Source organism: Pogoniulus pusillus, chromosome 5 (genome assembly GCF_015220805.1).
Source record: "Pogoniulus pusillus isolate bPogPus1 chromosome 5, bPogPus1.pri, whole genome shotgun sequence".
In the NCBI taxonomy this organism is placed as follows: Eukaryota; Metazoa; Chordata; class Aves; order Piciformes; family Lybiidae; genus Pogoniulus; species Pogoniulus pusillus.
In genome coordinates, this window is record NC_087268.1 from 10453604 (window position 1) to 10469230 (window position 15627).

The 15627-nt window shown below is 42.6% G+C and overlaps 1 protein-coding gene across 1 annotated transcript in view; it reads left to right on the forward strand.

The window, feature by feature from the left end:
* Window positions 1-10818: 10818 nt before the first annotated feature.
* Window positions 10819-15627, forward strand: part of ABI3BP (ABI family member 3 binding protein) — a 165356-nt gene continuing 160547 nt past the window's right edge. Inside the window, exons 1-2 of the mRNA XM_064143939.1 lie at window positions 10819-10956; window positions 15233-15606. Coding sequence (XP_064000009.1) covers window positions 15528-15606 — 79 coding nt within the window. The 5' untranslated portion in view covers window positions 10819-10956; window positions 15233-15527. The remainder of the gene's footprint in view (window positions 10957-15232; window positions 15607-15627) is intronic.

Consider the following 15627-nt stretch of genomic DNA (forward strand, 5'->3'; position numbering starts at 1 on the left):
TGACTTTCTTTAGGTGAATCTGCCCTGGCAAGGGGTTGGACTCAATGATCTTCAGAAGTCCTTTCCAAACCCTACCATTCAGTGATTCTGTGATAAAGATATTACAGAGAACTGGCCCCAGTACTAAACCCTGGGGAACTACTAGTGACTGGCTGCCAGCTGGATTTAACTCCATTCCCCACCACTCTTTGGGTCTGGTCATTCAGACAGTGTTTTATCCAGCAAAGTGTCCACACATCCAAGCCACATGCAGCCAGCTTCTCCAGGAGAATGCTGAGAGAAATGGTGTCAAAGGTTATACTTAAGTCCAATTAAACAACGTCCACAGCCTTTCTCTCAGCCACTGGGCAGGTCAGCTTATCATAGGAGATCAGGTTCATCAAGCAGGACCTACACTTCATGAAACCATGATGACTTGGATTTGGTCCATGATGTATAATGGCATTCAAGATAATCAGCTTTGTGTGCTTCCCTGGCACCAAGGTGACACTGACTGTGCTAGTTTGAAGCAGGCTAGAATGTTTTGGTGAGAAGAACTAGATAATAGGCTATGAAAGGAAAACAATGGTGATGTCTACTCCCCTCATAGTCTCGCTGAGAGGTCTGGGAACAAGAAGGGTAAACATTAGATAACACTCTTGCCATTTTGTCTTCTCTCTCTGGCTGGGCACTGACTGAGCTGCATCTTCCTAACCTCACCTGCCACTCACCTTTGCTTCCTAACCTCTTGGCTGAACCTCTGTTCTTCCTTAGGACTGGGGTAAGGTTGAGAGGGGCAGGGGGAAGGTGCAGGGGCGGTTGAGAGCCCCTCCTGGGGACTCAGGTTTCTGGGAGGGGAGTTGTGCTTCTGTGTTACTTTTACCTTGTATATCTCTGTCTATAACTGTATATACTGTAAATATCTGCTTGTATATTGTGCTAGCTGTAAATAAATAGCTTCATTTATATTCCCAGAGCTGACTGAGTCTAGCTGGAGTGCTTCTAAAGTGTGGGAGGGGCGGGGTGCACCTAAACCACCACACTGACAGATCTGTCATTCTCTGGGTCTTTCTTCCAGCCATTCTTGGCTGGCATCATGTTTGACAATCTTCAGTCAGCTGGGACCTCTCTGGTTATCCAGGACTGCTGGTAAATGATGGAAAGTGTCTTGGTGTAAGACTCAAAGCAGAAATGTTCCTTAATAGCTTTTTTTTTTAGATTTCTTGTTGCAAAATCATGTTTACTTATAAAGATGGCAGTGCCTTATGAGATATTAGAATGTCTCCAGTTTCATTGGTATATTGGTAAGAGTCAAAGGAAGTGTGATGGTTTGGGAGTTACCCACCCTCCCCCACAATGAAATCACCCAGACTAGACTCAGCCAGCTGAAAGTTAAGGAATGAAGCTTTATATTCACAGCTTAGCACAATATACAATCAGATAGCTACCATATAGTACAAATATTTATAGCTACATACAGAAATATACAAGTTAAAAGTAATACAGAACCACAACAGCCCTCCCAGAAATCAGAGTCCCCAGGAGGGGCTCCCAACCACCATTCCACCTTCTTTCCACCCCCCACTCTTATCCCAGAATCTACCTTGCCTGCAAGGTGAGTTGGAAGGATTGGCAAGGGGAGTTAGAAGATGAATTATTAGTTGGGTTACACAGATCCAGCTAGAAGCCAAGGAGAAGCAAAGCTTCCAACAGACTGTCTTATCTATGTTTGTGTCCTTGTTTTTATACATCTCAGCAAACCTGTGAGTGAAGAAAACACCACAATTGTTTTCTTTTCACAGCCTATAATCTAATTTCTTTCATTAAAATATTCCAATTAGCTTAAAACCAGCACAGGAGGTTTAGGTCTGTTTGAGGGCCATTACTGCTCCTGATCTACAACTAGAATGAGTAGCTTTATAGCTAAGATTCAGAGATTTGTCTTCTCACAGTATACCAGTAAGTAGCTTTGCACTAAAATTAAAAGGGATAAGATTTTTTTTTTCTAGTTCACTGGAGAGAATATAGAGAAGTCTTCATAATGTTGAAAGGAAGAAAAAGATTGAATTAATCAACCCCCAAAACTGGCTTCATGTTCTCTTTTAATAATGAGGCAAAACTTGAAAAGCTTCAGCAAATATGGAGCTTGTTTTAAAACAAATCCCAGCTGTATGGTTTTAAAAACATTAATAAATGGAAATCTGTTAGGGTTTTGTTTGTTTGGTTTGTTTAATTTGAAACAAAAGTAATTTGGCATCTATGAATTGTGCCTTTTCTTGTAGAAGATGACCATAAATGGAGTCAGTTCCTTACCTTGGCAAAAAGGATTTTGTGCTTTCCTGTTGCAGTCATCCAGGAGACTTGCTTTTACAGTGTTTTATGGGGGCTTTTTTTTTCCCTCACTTTGAGGACAGTTCAGGGTCCTCTGCAAACATTTTTGTGGTGAACTGATAGCAGCAGTTGGACTGGATGATCTTGGAGGTCTCTTCCAACCTGGCTGATTCTATGATTCTATGATTCCATGTTATGAGACAGTTACCAAACTCTAGGTCTCCTAGACACTAAGGACTTTTTAAGGAAAACTGTGATAAATTCAGTGCATTAATAGTCAAAGTTGACCAAAAAGTGTTAAGTTTTAACTTGGTGTCTTCACTGATGCTATAAGATGAGTTAGGCACTACTCTTCCTAACATACAACTTTTCACTTTGTATCTGACAGTAATAGCATTTTTTTTGTGAAGTCATTGCATAATAGAGGAATAAAAAGTGAACAAATTTGGTTTCTTTTTGGACACAGAATATCATAACTATCTTGCATTGCACAAGCTAACGTAGTACATTTTCATTGAGGGCAAGTGAGGCTTCTGAATTTCCTTAGCTGTTAGTAGAATCTAGATTGATATTTGTTTTTCACCTTAACAGTTTCTCTTTTATATATATATATATATATATATTTTTTTTTTTTTCATAGAGTCACAGAATTGTTTCATTTGGATAGATCACTAAGGTAGGTCCTCAAGTACAAACATCAACCTGACAATACCAGGGCTGTTAAACCGTGTTCCAAAGTGCTACGTTGTAAGGGACTGGGAATTATTATAGATGTGGCTAAGTGTTATTGGGACAATTGTTTGGGATACAGGGAGCCTGGAATTGGCTCACTTGGGATTGACCAAAGGACTTTAGGACTCAAGAGGCTTTCTAGTAGAACTTTAGGACCCCAGATGCTCAATGGCCAGAGAGTCGTCAGAGAGCAATTTTAGAGCCCTGGAGACTGCATCAGGCATGTGCTCTGCTGCCAAATCAGGGCAGGATGTCTTATAGCAGAAACTGGTTTAGTTTCAGATGAAACTGGAGTGGAAGATAAAAGTTCACATGTGTATGTAACCCTGTGTAGCCACTGGTGCCCATTTTGTCCTTGGGAAGAGGTTAAGACTAGTATTAGGAAATTGCCTATCTCTCTGAACTTACATAAAGAAAGGCTCTTGGGCTTGACCCATTGGTTGGCAGTACACAGCTTTTTATTTTGAGCTGCACTGTGTGGTAAATCTAAGGACAGTTCTTGACCTTAGAGACATCATCCAAACAACTTTTGAAAGCTACCTGTAGGAAATACACAGTTGCTGCTCACTTTTGAGGTGAAACGTGTGCAGAGAAGGGCAACAAGGCTGGTAAAGGGCCTGGAACACAAACCCTATGAGGAGAGGCTGAGGGAGCTGGGGTTGTGCAGCCTGGAGAAGAGGAGGCTCAGGGGTGACCTCATTGCTGTCTACAGCTACCTGAAGGGAGGCTGTAGCCAGGTGGGGGTTGGTTTCTTCTCCCAGGCAACCAGCAACAGAACAAGGGGACACAGCCTCAAGTTGTGCTGGGGGGAGTACAGGCTGGATGTTAGGAGGAAGTTGTTGGCAGAGAGTGATTGGCATTGGAATGGGCTGCCCAGGGAGGTGGTGGAGTTGTTGTTCCTGGAGGTGTTGAAGAAAAGACTCAATGAGGCACTTAGTGCCATGGTCTGGTTGACTGGACAGGGCTGGGTGCTAGGTTGGACGGGATAATCTTGGAGGTCTCTTCCAACCTGGCTGATTCTATGATTCTTTTCCTCTGCAGATACCATGGTTTGTTGTTATGTAGGCTATAGTGTTTTCGAGTTGTTTTGATTAGACTTAGTTGTGCAACACTTGCTTTAAGATTGTCATGAAAATAATTTTGTTTTAAAGGTGGAATGTCTGCACTTGGACCTTTGTTTTTCTCTAACCTCGAGCTTAGTTTGCTTCAGATAGGTTACACATGTACCATTGTTTTATCCTTCATGCAACATACCTTCATCTTTTCTATCCCTGGGTACAGCAGATAATTATGACCTCTAAAGGTGTGAATATGTATATTGCATATTATTTAAAATAATTTTGCAGTCCCATGTAGAATGAAGTAATGTTGACATGAACTGCATTTTTATCAGCTTAGAATGAAGTATACACTTTATAGTGTTTTTCACATGTTCAATTTCTATGCACTGTAGTGGCAGGCAGTCACACTTGAAAGTTATTCACAGTATTCTGAACTAGATAAGCCCACTGATTTTAATTGCAAACTAATATATCTAAATTCAGCCAAAAAGTTTCTGGGAGATATGTTTTAGGCCAAAATGACTCATTGGGAGAGTGGAACAAACATGAATTATTTCCCCCTGTCTTTGCATGTATTCATCAAACCTCTGCATCCTAGCCAAAGAAATAATATTCTTGTACCAAAAGAATAAGTACCCTTTGATAAGACTAAGAATCTGCTTGTCTGCCTATACCAAACTTTGAGACAACTTTACTGTTTTTCATCAAAGCTGGCAATGTCTTGCTTGTATAATTGGCTCTAGTGTTATTTCCAGGGCTTCCCCTGGCTTTCTGTCAGAATGTTTGAATGACTGATGTCAGGAAAGGGAGGGGTGAGGGAAACAGGCACAGTTTCATGCTGCACCTGCTGTCTCTGGAGTGGAGCAGATTTGGTCCTGAGTTGCATTTAACTGATTGGCCCAACTGTAGTGAGGCAAATCTGAACTTTCAATTATGCACCGATGTTGTCCTTTTTTTTGGTTGGGTTGTTGGTTTGTTTTTTTTCCTGTGATGAGTTGCACTGAAAGAGGTGGAGGGAATAGATGTTTCTATTCGAAGTCAAAGGACTATGAGGAGAGGCTGAGGGAGCTGGGATTGTTTAGCCTGGAGAAGAGGAGGCTCAGGGGTGATCTTATTGCTGTCTACAACTACCTGAGGGGTGGTTGTGGCCAGGAGGAGGTTGCTCTCTTCTCTCAGGTGGCCAGCACCAGAACGAGAGGACACAGCCTCAGGCTGTGCCAGGGGAGATTTAAGCTTGAGGTGAGGAGAAAGTTCTTCACTGAGAGAGTCATTGGACACTGGAATGGGCTGCCTGGGGAGGTGGTGGAGTCACCGTCCCTGGGGCACTTCAAGGCAAGGTTGGACGTGGCACTTGGTGCCATGGTCTAGCCTTGAGCTCTGTGGTAAAGGGTTGGACTTGATGATCTGTGAGGTCTCTTCCAACCCTGATGATACTGTGATACTGATACTGTGACTTTATTTTGCATTGCTTTGATGTTATTTATCCAAAGAACATTTTAGTCTCCATGTCTGCTCTGTACTTGGAGCTTTATGCTGAGGACATCATGAAACAGACAAAAAAAAAAATGCAATAGAACTACACAGGTGTTGAGAGTAGCTGCTTGCAGCTACTGGCTGTAGTACACTGAACAGGGAGCACTGTGTCCCAGCTGGATGGCCCTTCTGAGAGATGTGGGTTATTTTGTGTAGGGCAGCACCATTCAGATAAAACTATACTCCTCTTGAAACCCTGTTCTGCTTGTGGTCCTTCAGACTGTTTATCAGACTCCTTGAGAGCTAACTCTTGCATATTTATTCCATCTTCTGTAGGCACATGTTGACTGGAGCCTGGTAAATAGCCATCAGTCACCTCTGAGTACTTGTCCAGTTCTGGGCTCCTCAGTTCAAGACAGACAGGAAACTACTGCAGAGAGTCCAATGGAAGTTATGAAGATGATGAAGGGCCTGGAACATCTGTCTGATGAGGAAAAGCTGAGGGACCTGAGACTGTTTAGCCTGGAGAAGAGAAGGTTGAGAAAGGATCTGATCAATGATTACAAATACCTTACAGGTGGGTGTCAAGAAGAAGGCTCCAGTCTCTTTTCACTGGTGTCCAGTGCTAGGATGAGGGGCTATGGACACAAACTGGAACACAGGTGATTCCACCTCAACATGAGGAAAAACTTTGCTGTGAGGATGCCAGAGCACTGGACCAGGCTGCCCAGAGAAATTTTCTTCTCAGGAGACTTCTAAGACCTATCTGGATGCATTCCTGTGTGGCCAGTCCTAGGTGATCCTGCTTTGGCAGGAGTAGTTAGATTGGATGATCCCAGAGGTCCCTTCCAACCGCTACCATTCAGAGCTCAGAATCGCCCAGAAGCACAGAAGCACGATCACGTTTGCTGACCTTGCAGTAGAATGCTGCATCCCTGTCCCAGCTACTCCCCTCCCCTGCTCTGTGTGATCGATCGCTGGATCGATGGGACCGGTGGCTTCTGCTCAGCCGAGGTCGGTGTGGATGCTGAAATTCGTCCCGTGGGTGCCCCTTAGCGTCCGAAAGCGACATCGCTGGTGCGGAGCGTTGGAGTGCTCGGGGCGAGGGTTCGGATGGGAGCTGTAGAAGAATCCGGAGTTACGGAGCGAGGATGCAGAAAACTTGTGGCTGGTTTGATGAAACAAGGCAGCGTGTGGTGTCTCCTTGGGCTGATTTAGAGAAGGAAGTCAGAGAGACCTCAGTGCTCTCTACATCTCCCTCGAAGGAGATTAGAGTGAGGTGGGTGTCAGTCTCTTCTCCCTAGTATCAGGTGATGGAATGGGAGGAAACGGCCTAGAGGATGTTTAGGTTGGATATCAGGAATATGTCCTTCTTGAAGGAGTGGTGAGGCATTGGGGATGGCTACCCAGGGAGGTGGTGGAGTCGTCATCCTTGGAAACGTTCAAGAAGCGTATGGACACGACGCTTTGGACCATCGTTTGGACCATGGCTGTGATGGTGTTAAGCTGATGGTTGGACACAATGATCTTAAAGGTCTTTACCAACCACGACAATTCTCTGATTCTTTGACTAGTATGTGAGTGAGCACTGAGGAAGGAGTACCATTGGATATGGCATAGTAGTTTACCCTGTGGCAATGATCTGCAAGAAAGTAAATCTGTATCAGAGGCATGTGATAGAGCATGTGGTGTCCATGCCTGTACAAATCCACCCCGATGTAAACTGGCAAACACCAGAGCAGTCAATCATTAGCCCTTCATTATTACCTTCAGAGATCCTGTGCTAAAGACAGACATCTCATCTTCACAAGAAAATTACCATTGGCAACGACGTTCATGTTCTTAACAAACCCATACTTTTTGTATCCTAGTGTGTAGTAATAGATTCCAGACTTCACATCTGAGTTCACTAACCCAGGCTGTGATCTTACATTATCTTCACAAATCAGAACATAGTGTGGAGAGACCAAGAGAGGCTGACTTCCTCAGAGGAAGACTGTGACAGAATAATTAAAGGCTGCGGCTCAGTACGATGTGGGTTGTGCAGCTCGAACTGGTGCTTTAACTCTTTGCCCCCGTTTGAAGCATGTTTACAGTGATATAAGTTCTAATCGAGACTAATACTGATAGAACAAGAGGAACTTAACTCAAGTTGTCCCAGGGGAAGTTTAGGATGGACATAAGGCAAAATTTCTTCATCAAAAGAGTCATGAGGCACTGAAACAGGTTCCCAGGGAGGTGGTGGAGTCACCATCCCTGGAGGTGTTTAAAAGATGTTTGGATAAAGGGCTTAGGGCCGTGGCCTAAGAGTTGTGATTGGACTTGATGACCTTCAGATCTTTTTCAACCAGGCAATTCTGTGATTCTAATTTAGGATTTCCTAACTTCATCCTAATTCCAGGAAAACTAAAAAAACTAAGATATTTTTTAGTCATACAATTACGGTGTTGGAGAGAGATTCATTACTGTCACGTTTTGTTTCTGCCTGCATTTTTGCTTCATCAGATCTTATTTAAACAGTGGTAAATATTTAGAGATGTGATAGCAGGAGAAGCATAGACAGAACATGTTTGTCAGGAATGTTGCAGCGTAATCCAGTAATGTAGAGGATGTATTCATGCTAATGATTTCAAGTGGCACAAATGTGTTCCTGCTGGTAAAGATGAAGGCAGTTTTCTTCACAGGCAGCAATGTCTTCAGTACTAAGTAATCATAAAGATCTTCAAAGGACAGGTATGTTTTTTGCTCTAGATGCTATCTGGGCTTAAACTTATCTCATTTGATAAAACAATGAGGGAGAAACCTTCAGACATGAAACTCTTCAAAGAAATATTAAATGTTTGTAGTGCTTGCACAAAGAAGATAGATTCTTAATAATGTGTGCTACGATATATATTGTATGGAATACACATCTGTTTAAGTGATTCATATAGAGTGATCAATTAATTGGGTAAGTGGTTGGATGCTTGGACTTAGAGGACAGTAGTTAAAGGATCACACCCAAAAATGGGAAATGAGCATGAAATGAGAGCATGACCAACACACCTGGGGAATCAGTTATACTCTACACTTGTTGGAACACATATGTAGAGTTGTGACGGTTTGGGTGTTCCCCCCCCCTCCCCATGCTTTAGAAATCACCCAGACTAGACTCAGCCAGCTCTGGAAATATAAATGAAGCTATTTATTTGCACCTAGCACAATAGGCAAGCAGATATTTACAGTATATACAGTTGTAGACAGAAATAGACAAGATAAAAGGTAATACAGAAGCACAACTCTCCTCCCAGAAATCTGAGTCCCCAGGAGGGGCTCTCAACCACCCTTGCACCTTCCCCTTACCCCTCTCAACCTTACCCCAGTCCTAAGGAATAATAGAGGTTTGGCCAAAAGGTTAAGAAGCAAAGTGGGTTAGGCCAAATGGAAGGTGAGGTTAGGGAGTAAGATGTTGCTCAGCCAGCAGCCCAAGCGAGAGTGAGAGAAAAATGGCAAGAGTGTTATCTAATGTTTTCATTTCTTCTTCCCAAACTCCTCAGTGAGACTCTGAGGGCAGTAGACATCACCATTGTTTTCCTTTCACAGCCTGTGATCTAGTTCTTCTCACCAAAACATTCTAGCTAGCTTCAAACTAGCACAAGAGTCTAATGCTGGTCTCTCGTTTCACCATCAAACACAGAATGGACATCAATAAACTGAAGTAAGTCCAGTGTGGGGCATCCAGAATTGCCAGCATCTGGAGCACTTACCCTGTGAAGACAGGCTGAGGCACTGGGAAGTCAGTCAGAAAAGAGCTTCAGGAGACCTAACAGCCATCCCAGTGCTTCCAGGGAGGTTGCCAAGAACACAGAGCTGGGCTTCTCACAGTGTTGTGTAGTGGGAACATGAGACAAAACTGGCACAAGTTGACACAGAGATTTAGACTGATTAGAAGTGAAGAGTGTTTTTCCTGTGAATTTAAGCAGCCAAGCATTGGAGCAAGAGCCTAATGAGACTGTTCATGCTCCTTCCTTGGAGTCTTTCTAGACCTGGCTGTTAAGAAATAATTTAAGAAGGCAAAAAAAGCAAAATAATACAAAATATAGAGGTTAGGGATGTGTGGCAGAGTTAAACACCTGGAATCACTGCTTCTCCATATGGTATGTCATGATAATGTTGAAACTACAGAAGCGAGTGGTACCAGGTTGAGTTACAAAGCAATATAGTAAGTTAATAAATTCATAAAGAAACTGAAGAGCCACTTTTGTTACCTTCCTCCACGTCATGTAGGAATCTGGTGAAATGCACAGCCTGTGAGCAAAGATGAGTCACTGTTTGTAATTCAAAGTGTCAGAGGAGCGGCTGTTGGAACAGTTTGATGAACGATGTAACAAAATGTCACAGGAACCAACCCTTCTGTTCATTCTTTTGGCTAATTTTTTTTTTCACCCCTTTCACTTTGATCCCCTTCATTTGGAGATCTGGAAGTCAGTCTGGGATGAGGAAACCAGAATTCACTGACATTGTCATTTTTATGCTATCAAGTGAGATGTGCTTGTCTTTTGCCTCATAGATTAGCATACAACCCTGTATTTTTGACAGCCTGTGAGTTCAAATGTTTGCCTGTCAAAATAAGAGAGGAGGAGTGGGAAAGAAGAAGTAATTGCAGACTCTCAGAAAGCAGAGTTAAGATTTTCTCTTTTTACCTTTTTTTTTTACAACAACACATCTGAAAGAATGTTCTTTGGCATCATTCTTTTCCTGAAGGCCTTTTTGAGGAGATCCCACGACATTTACAAGAAAAAGAGTCCAATAACTGAGTCATGCACAAGAGAATGATAATTATCATTAACATTTATATAGAATATTTTATGAGAAAAGCACTTCTCAAATAATTGGCAGCACTGGTGAAAGGTACAGTGCCAACCAGCAATGCTGTAAAAAAAGACAGATCAAGTACACTGCAAGTTAAGTCCTCGGTCTCAGAGAGGTCAGCATGTCATTATTGTGCTTTTCAGAGTGAAGATAGGATTTTGGTTTTGAAGGTTATGCTTTACACACTCTTCCTGCTTTAAATTAGAACAGTAAGGAGTTGAATCACCTTGGCTCGTGCTTGTCAAAATAATGAGGAATGATAGGTGAATTGGAACTGAGTCCAAATCTCAACAAAACCATATTCGTGTTTGGAAACAAAACATTAAATTCTGCTTGCTCTCTTCACCACTTCTTCCCCCAGCCTTTTTCTTTTCCTTCCCATAGCGTTGTTTTCACTGTACTCACTGATCTGGGAACTATTAAAACAGGACTAGAAAAGCTCTGCTCTGCTCCCAGCCTAGCTGTGATACCATCTTGTTGGAATCTCTGTTCTTGAAATCTACCCCAGAGAGACTCAGCTAAAGTTGAGGTAAGCAAGTAAACTTTTGAGTACCTGGATTGGTTACTTAAGCACTAATTTGGTGCTGGAGAGGAGTCGTTAGGGGATCAGAGATTTTGACTTGACCAAACAAATGTGATCTGTTTAAGACGACTATTTATATCTGTACTCAACTTGGTTTTCTTGCCTTTTATGCCAAAAGTATAACACAAAACTCTCATTAACTGGATCTGCTAATTGTTTCATTTTGAGGGGTCAAAGGATGGGTAGTAATATTCATGGATTGTGTGGATGGGGAAAGCCTGAGGAAGTTCTGGATTAGACAAATCCCTACTGTGAAGCGTTACATACAGGTTTTATTTCTGTGAGCTGACACCGGATGCTGTCTGTTTAAATGGAGATTGTGGAGCACCCCTTTAACAAGAGGGAAAATCTGATAGGCAAACGGTGTTATGGAAGCATCCAGTAGCACAGCATAGTCCTTCAAGTCCCAGGAAATCCCTTCGGTTCCTGTGTTTGCTTTTTTACTTCAGCACTCAGCATCCAGTAAAGAGTAGAAGGATTTAGGAAAAGGAAAGCAGAATGTGGTGTGTTAGGTTTCTATGTTCACTTTTGGTTTGGGTGAAGTCCCAGTTCTGGGCCCCTCAATTCAAGAGAGATGTTGAGGTGCTGGAACGTGTGCAGAGAAGGGACAACAAGGCTGGTGAGGGGCCTGGAACACAAACCCTGTGAGGAGAGGTTGAGTGAGCTGGGGTTGTTTAGCCTGGAGAAGAGGAGGCTCAGGGGTGACCTCATTGCTGTCTATAACTACCTGAAGGGAGATTGTAGCCAGGTGGGGGTTGGTCTCTTCACCCAGACAACCAGCAACAGAACAAGGGGACACAGTCTCAAGTTGTGCCGGGGGAAGTATAGGCTGAATGTTAGGAGGAAGTTGTTGGCAGAGAGAGTGATTGGCATTGGAATGGGCTGCCCAGGGAGGTGGTGGAGTCACCATCCCTGGAGGTGTTGAAGAAAAGACTGGATGAGGCACTTAGTGCAACGATCTAGATGACTGGCTAGGGCTGGGTGCTAGGTTGGACTGGATGATCTTGGAGGTCTCTTCCAATCTGGTTGATTCTATGAAGTCTTTTTGTTGGATTGTTTTGTTTGTTTTTTTTGTTGTTGTTGTTGCTTGCATTTCTTTTTGTTTGTTTGTTGGTTTGTTTTTGGGGGTTTTGTTGGTTGGTTGGTTTTGTTTTTGTTGTTGTTGTTGTTGTTGTTGTTTTGGGTATTTTCCTTGTTTGGTTTTGGGTTTGTTCATTTTGGTTTGTTTGCTTTTTTTGTATGACAGGCTTCCTAGGAAAGGTCAGTTCTGTAGAAAGTGGACAAAATCCGTCATCACATTAGCAATACAGTTATGGGGAACATGCAGAAAAGACATAGATCTGATTGAGTGGGTCCAGAGGAGGGCCACAAAAATCTCTGAGAGATTGGAGCACCTCTGCTATAAAGGCAGGCTGAGGGAGTTGGAGCTGTTGAGCCTTGAGAAGAGAAGGCTTCAGGGAGACCTAATAACAGCCTTCAAGTGCCTGAAGAGGATCTAACAAGAAGGATGGAGAGAGACTGTTTACAAAGCCCTGTAGTGATGGGTTGAGGAGAAATGGCTTCAAACTACGGAAGAGTAGATCTAGATTGGATGTTTGGATCAAGCTGTGAAGGTAGTGGAACACTGGAACAGGTTGCCCAGGGAGGTGGTTAGGGCTCCATTCCTAGAGATACTCAAGGTGAGGCTCAACAGGGCTCTGGGCAACCTGATCTAGTTGAGGATGCTCCTGCTTACTATGGGGGTGTTTGGACTAGTTGACCTTTAGAGATCCCTTTCAACTCTAACCATTCTATGAGTCTATAATATTGGACAAGTGTAGGAGAATATTGTATTACTGGTTTTTCTCTTAGCATGTGTTTGACAGAAATTTACACTTCCGTCTGCACATGGAACCATAATTGCTCTCACGATGCACATGGTTGATAAGACAGCAGGAAATGCATCATGGCATAAGTTTTTGAACTCTGGGCTGATCAGAGATGTTTTCTACAGGAATGGTTATAGGGAAAGGGACCTGGATAGTCTACTAAGTTTTCAAGGGAAAAGTTAAATGTCTCTGTGGCATGCATAACAATGAATTGTTTGGATAGTATCACAGTATCATCAGGGTTGGAAGAGACCTCACAGATCATCAAGTCCAACCCTTTACCACAGAGCTCAAGGCTAGACCATGGCACCAAGTGCATAGAAAGAAGAGGAAAGTTGTAAGTGATGCAGTGAAGCAAGTGGTTCATAGATATATGGGATGGGTTTGGGCTGGAAGGGACCTTGAAGATCACCTAGTTCCAACCCCCAAGAAAGAGGTTCATGTTTATCTCATATGAAGGGGATAAACCCCATTTTGTTAAGTAGCCAAACTGAGATTTTGAGGTAGAAATTGGGCTTGGTATTTTGTGTTGAAAGGTGTTGTGTGATTTTTAAAGGGAGAGTGAATTTACCCCAGGACAAACCAGTAGAGTCCATTTTACAGCAATACAAAGACAGCTCTGTGTGACTGAGAAGTAATTTTTTCCCATTACTTCTCCTGAGAGGCTATTTCATCATATTTTTTAATTTTTAAAAGGAAAAATTAGGACATACTTTTTAGAGCATTTAAAAAAACACTATTTCAATTGAAAAACACATTAAAAAAAAAAGGGGGAGGGGGAGAAGAATGGCACATTTGGTTTTGTGTCAGTTTTATGGAGATTCCTGTCCAGATGTATGGTGTTTCAAACATCTTTTTGTCATATTCAAATTGTACCTGTTGCATTTATTTGTTCATAGTGATCATATTCATGATATGAATCTTCCTGAGATCCTTAGATAAAAGTGTTTGGGTATCTGGGGGAGTCAGTCTCTAGTCACACAGAATCACAGAGTGCTAGGTTGGAAAGGACCTCAAGGATCCTCTGGTCCAAGTTTATTCCATGCAGACTAAATAATAGAATATTAAGTGAAAAAGATATTGACTTTCAGCTTGCTCTTCCCATATTTTAGTTAGTGAATCGGAAAAGGATTCCTTTTGTCAGAATTGGGAGGGTGTGAATGGGCTGGAAAACATTCTGATTGTCAAGCGGGATCTGTTACAGCTGTAGATGAAGAGAGATTGAGATTCCTTGGGTTTCACTCTAGGATCATTATTAGATTCTTTTGTTTGGGTTTGTTGTGGTTTGTTTTTTAATGTACAGATGAGAGGATCCAACCCCTGGCAGAATCATAGAATCAACCAGGTTGGAAGAGACCTCCAAGATCATCCAGTCCAACCTGGCACCCAGCCCTATCCAGTCAACTAGACCATGGCACTAAGTGCCTCAGCCAGGCTTTGCTTCAACACCTCCAGGGACAGTGACTCCACCACCTCCCTGGGCAGCCCATTCCAAGGGCAAATCACTCTGTCTGTGAAGAACTTGTCCTAACATCCAGCCTAGACCTGCACGGCACAATTTGAGACTGTGTCCCCTTGTTCTGTTGCTGGTTGCCTGGGAGAAGACACCAACCCCCACCTGGCTACAGCCTCCTGTAAAGTACTTGTAGACAGCAATGAGATCACTACTCAGCCTCCTCTTCTCCAGGCTAAACAAAGATGCATTGCCTCTTTCCTTTCAGTGTGCATTGTGCTCATGGACTCACCAGACATGTAGGAAAGGGCAAAATAAAAAATATTAGTAAAATGCCAGCCAGATACAAGAAAAACAACAACAATGAAAAAAAAAAAACACCAGACATTTATATTTTTAAGCACTGATCTTTCACTGAATAAATATTTATCATACCTGTTTATATTGTCATGTCAAATGAAACTAGTATTTAGGAGGAAGTTCTTGACAGAGAGAGTGATTTGCCATTGGAATGGGCTGCCCAGGGAGGTGGTGGAGTCACTGTCCCTGGAGGTGTTCAAGCAAAGACTGGCTGAGACACTTAGTGCCATGGTCTAGTTGACTGGATGGGGCTGGGTGCTAGGTTGGGCTGGATGATCTTGGAGGTCTCTTCCAACCTGCTTGATTCTATGGTTCTATTTACTTTCCCCGGGTGAAATCTCTAACTAGCCCAAAATAACCTTAAGCATCATCTTGAGATTGCAATAACAGGCAGTTCAGTAGAGGAAAGAGTATTCTGAGTACCTGGAATGTTGGGTGTTGTTACATTTTAATTCCATCTCACTTGGATAAAACAGTAAAAATGTTTCTCAGTTCAGTTTTCATTTAATAGAAAATTTTATATTCCTCCTTTTATTTGCAGAAAATTCAAGTGCTCAGATGGTAATCTCTTACCCTGAGTTGTGGAAAGACCTTGTAACAAACCCCAGAAGATTACTGTAGGAGGAGCCTGACAATTTATTTTTTTTTAATGCTAATTCTCCTTTTCCAGTGGGAATGAATGATGTCATCCTGTCTCCTCCCACTGTGTAAACTAAGCTTGTGTCAAAGTGTTGCTGCCTCTTGTCACAGAGGGAACAGTTCACTTAAATGCAGCTGCGGTACTTTTGTGTGCTACCTGTCAGAATCATTCCCAGTTCCAGGTTGGGTTTGCGACCATGATGCCAAGATTGGTCTTTCTCCTTTTCTGTGGATGTATTGCACTGAACCTGGGAAATGCTCAGAAATTGCCCAGAGGCAAGTAGCTATGACAACTTT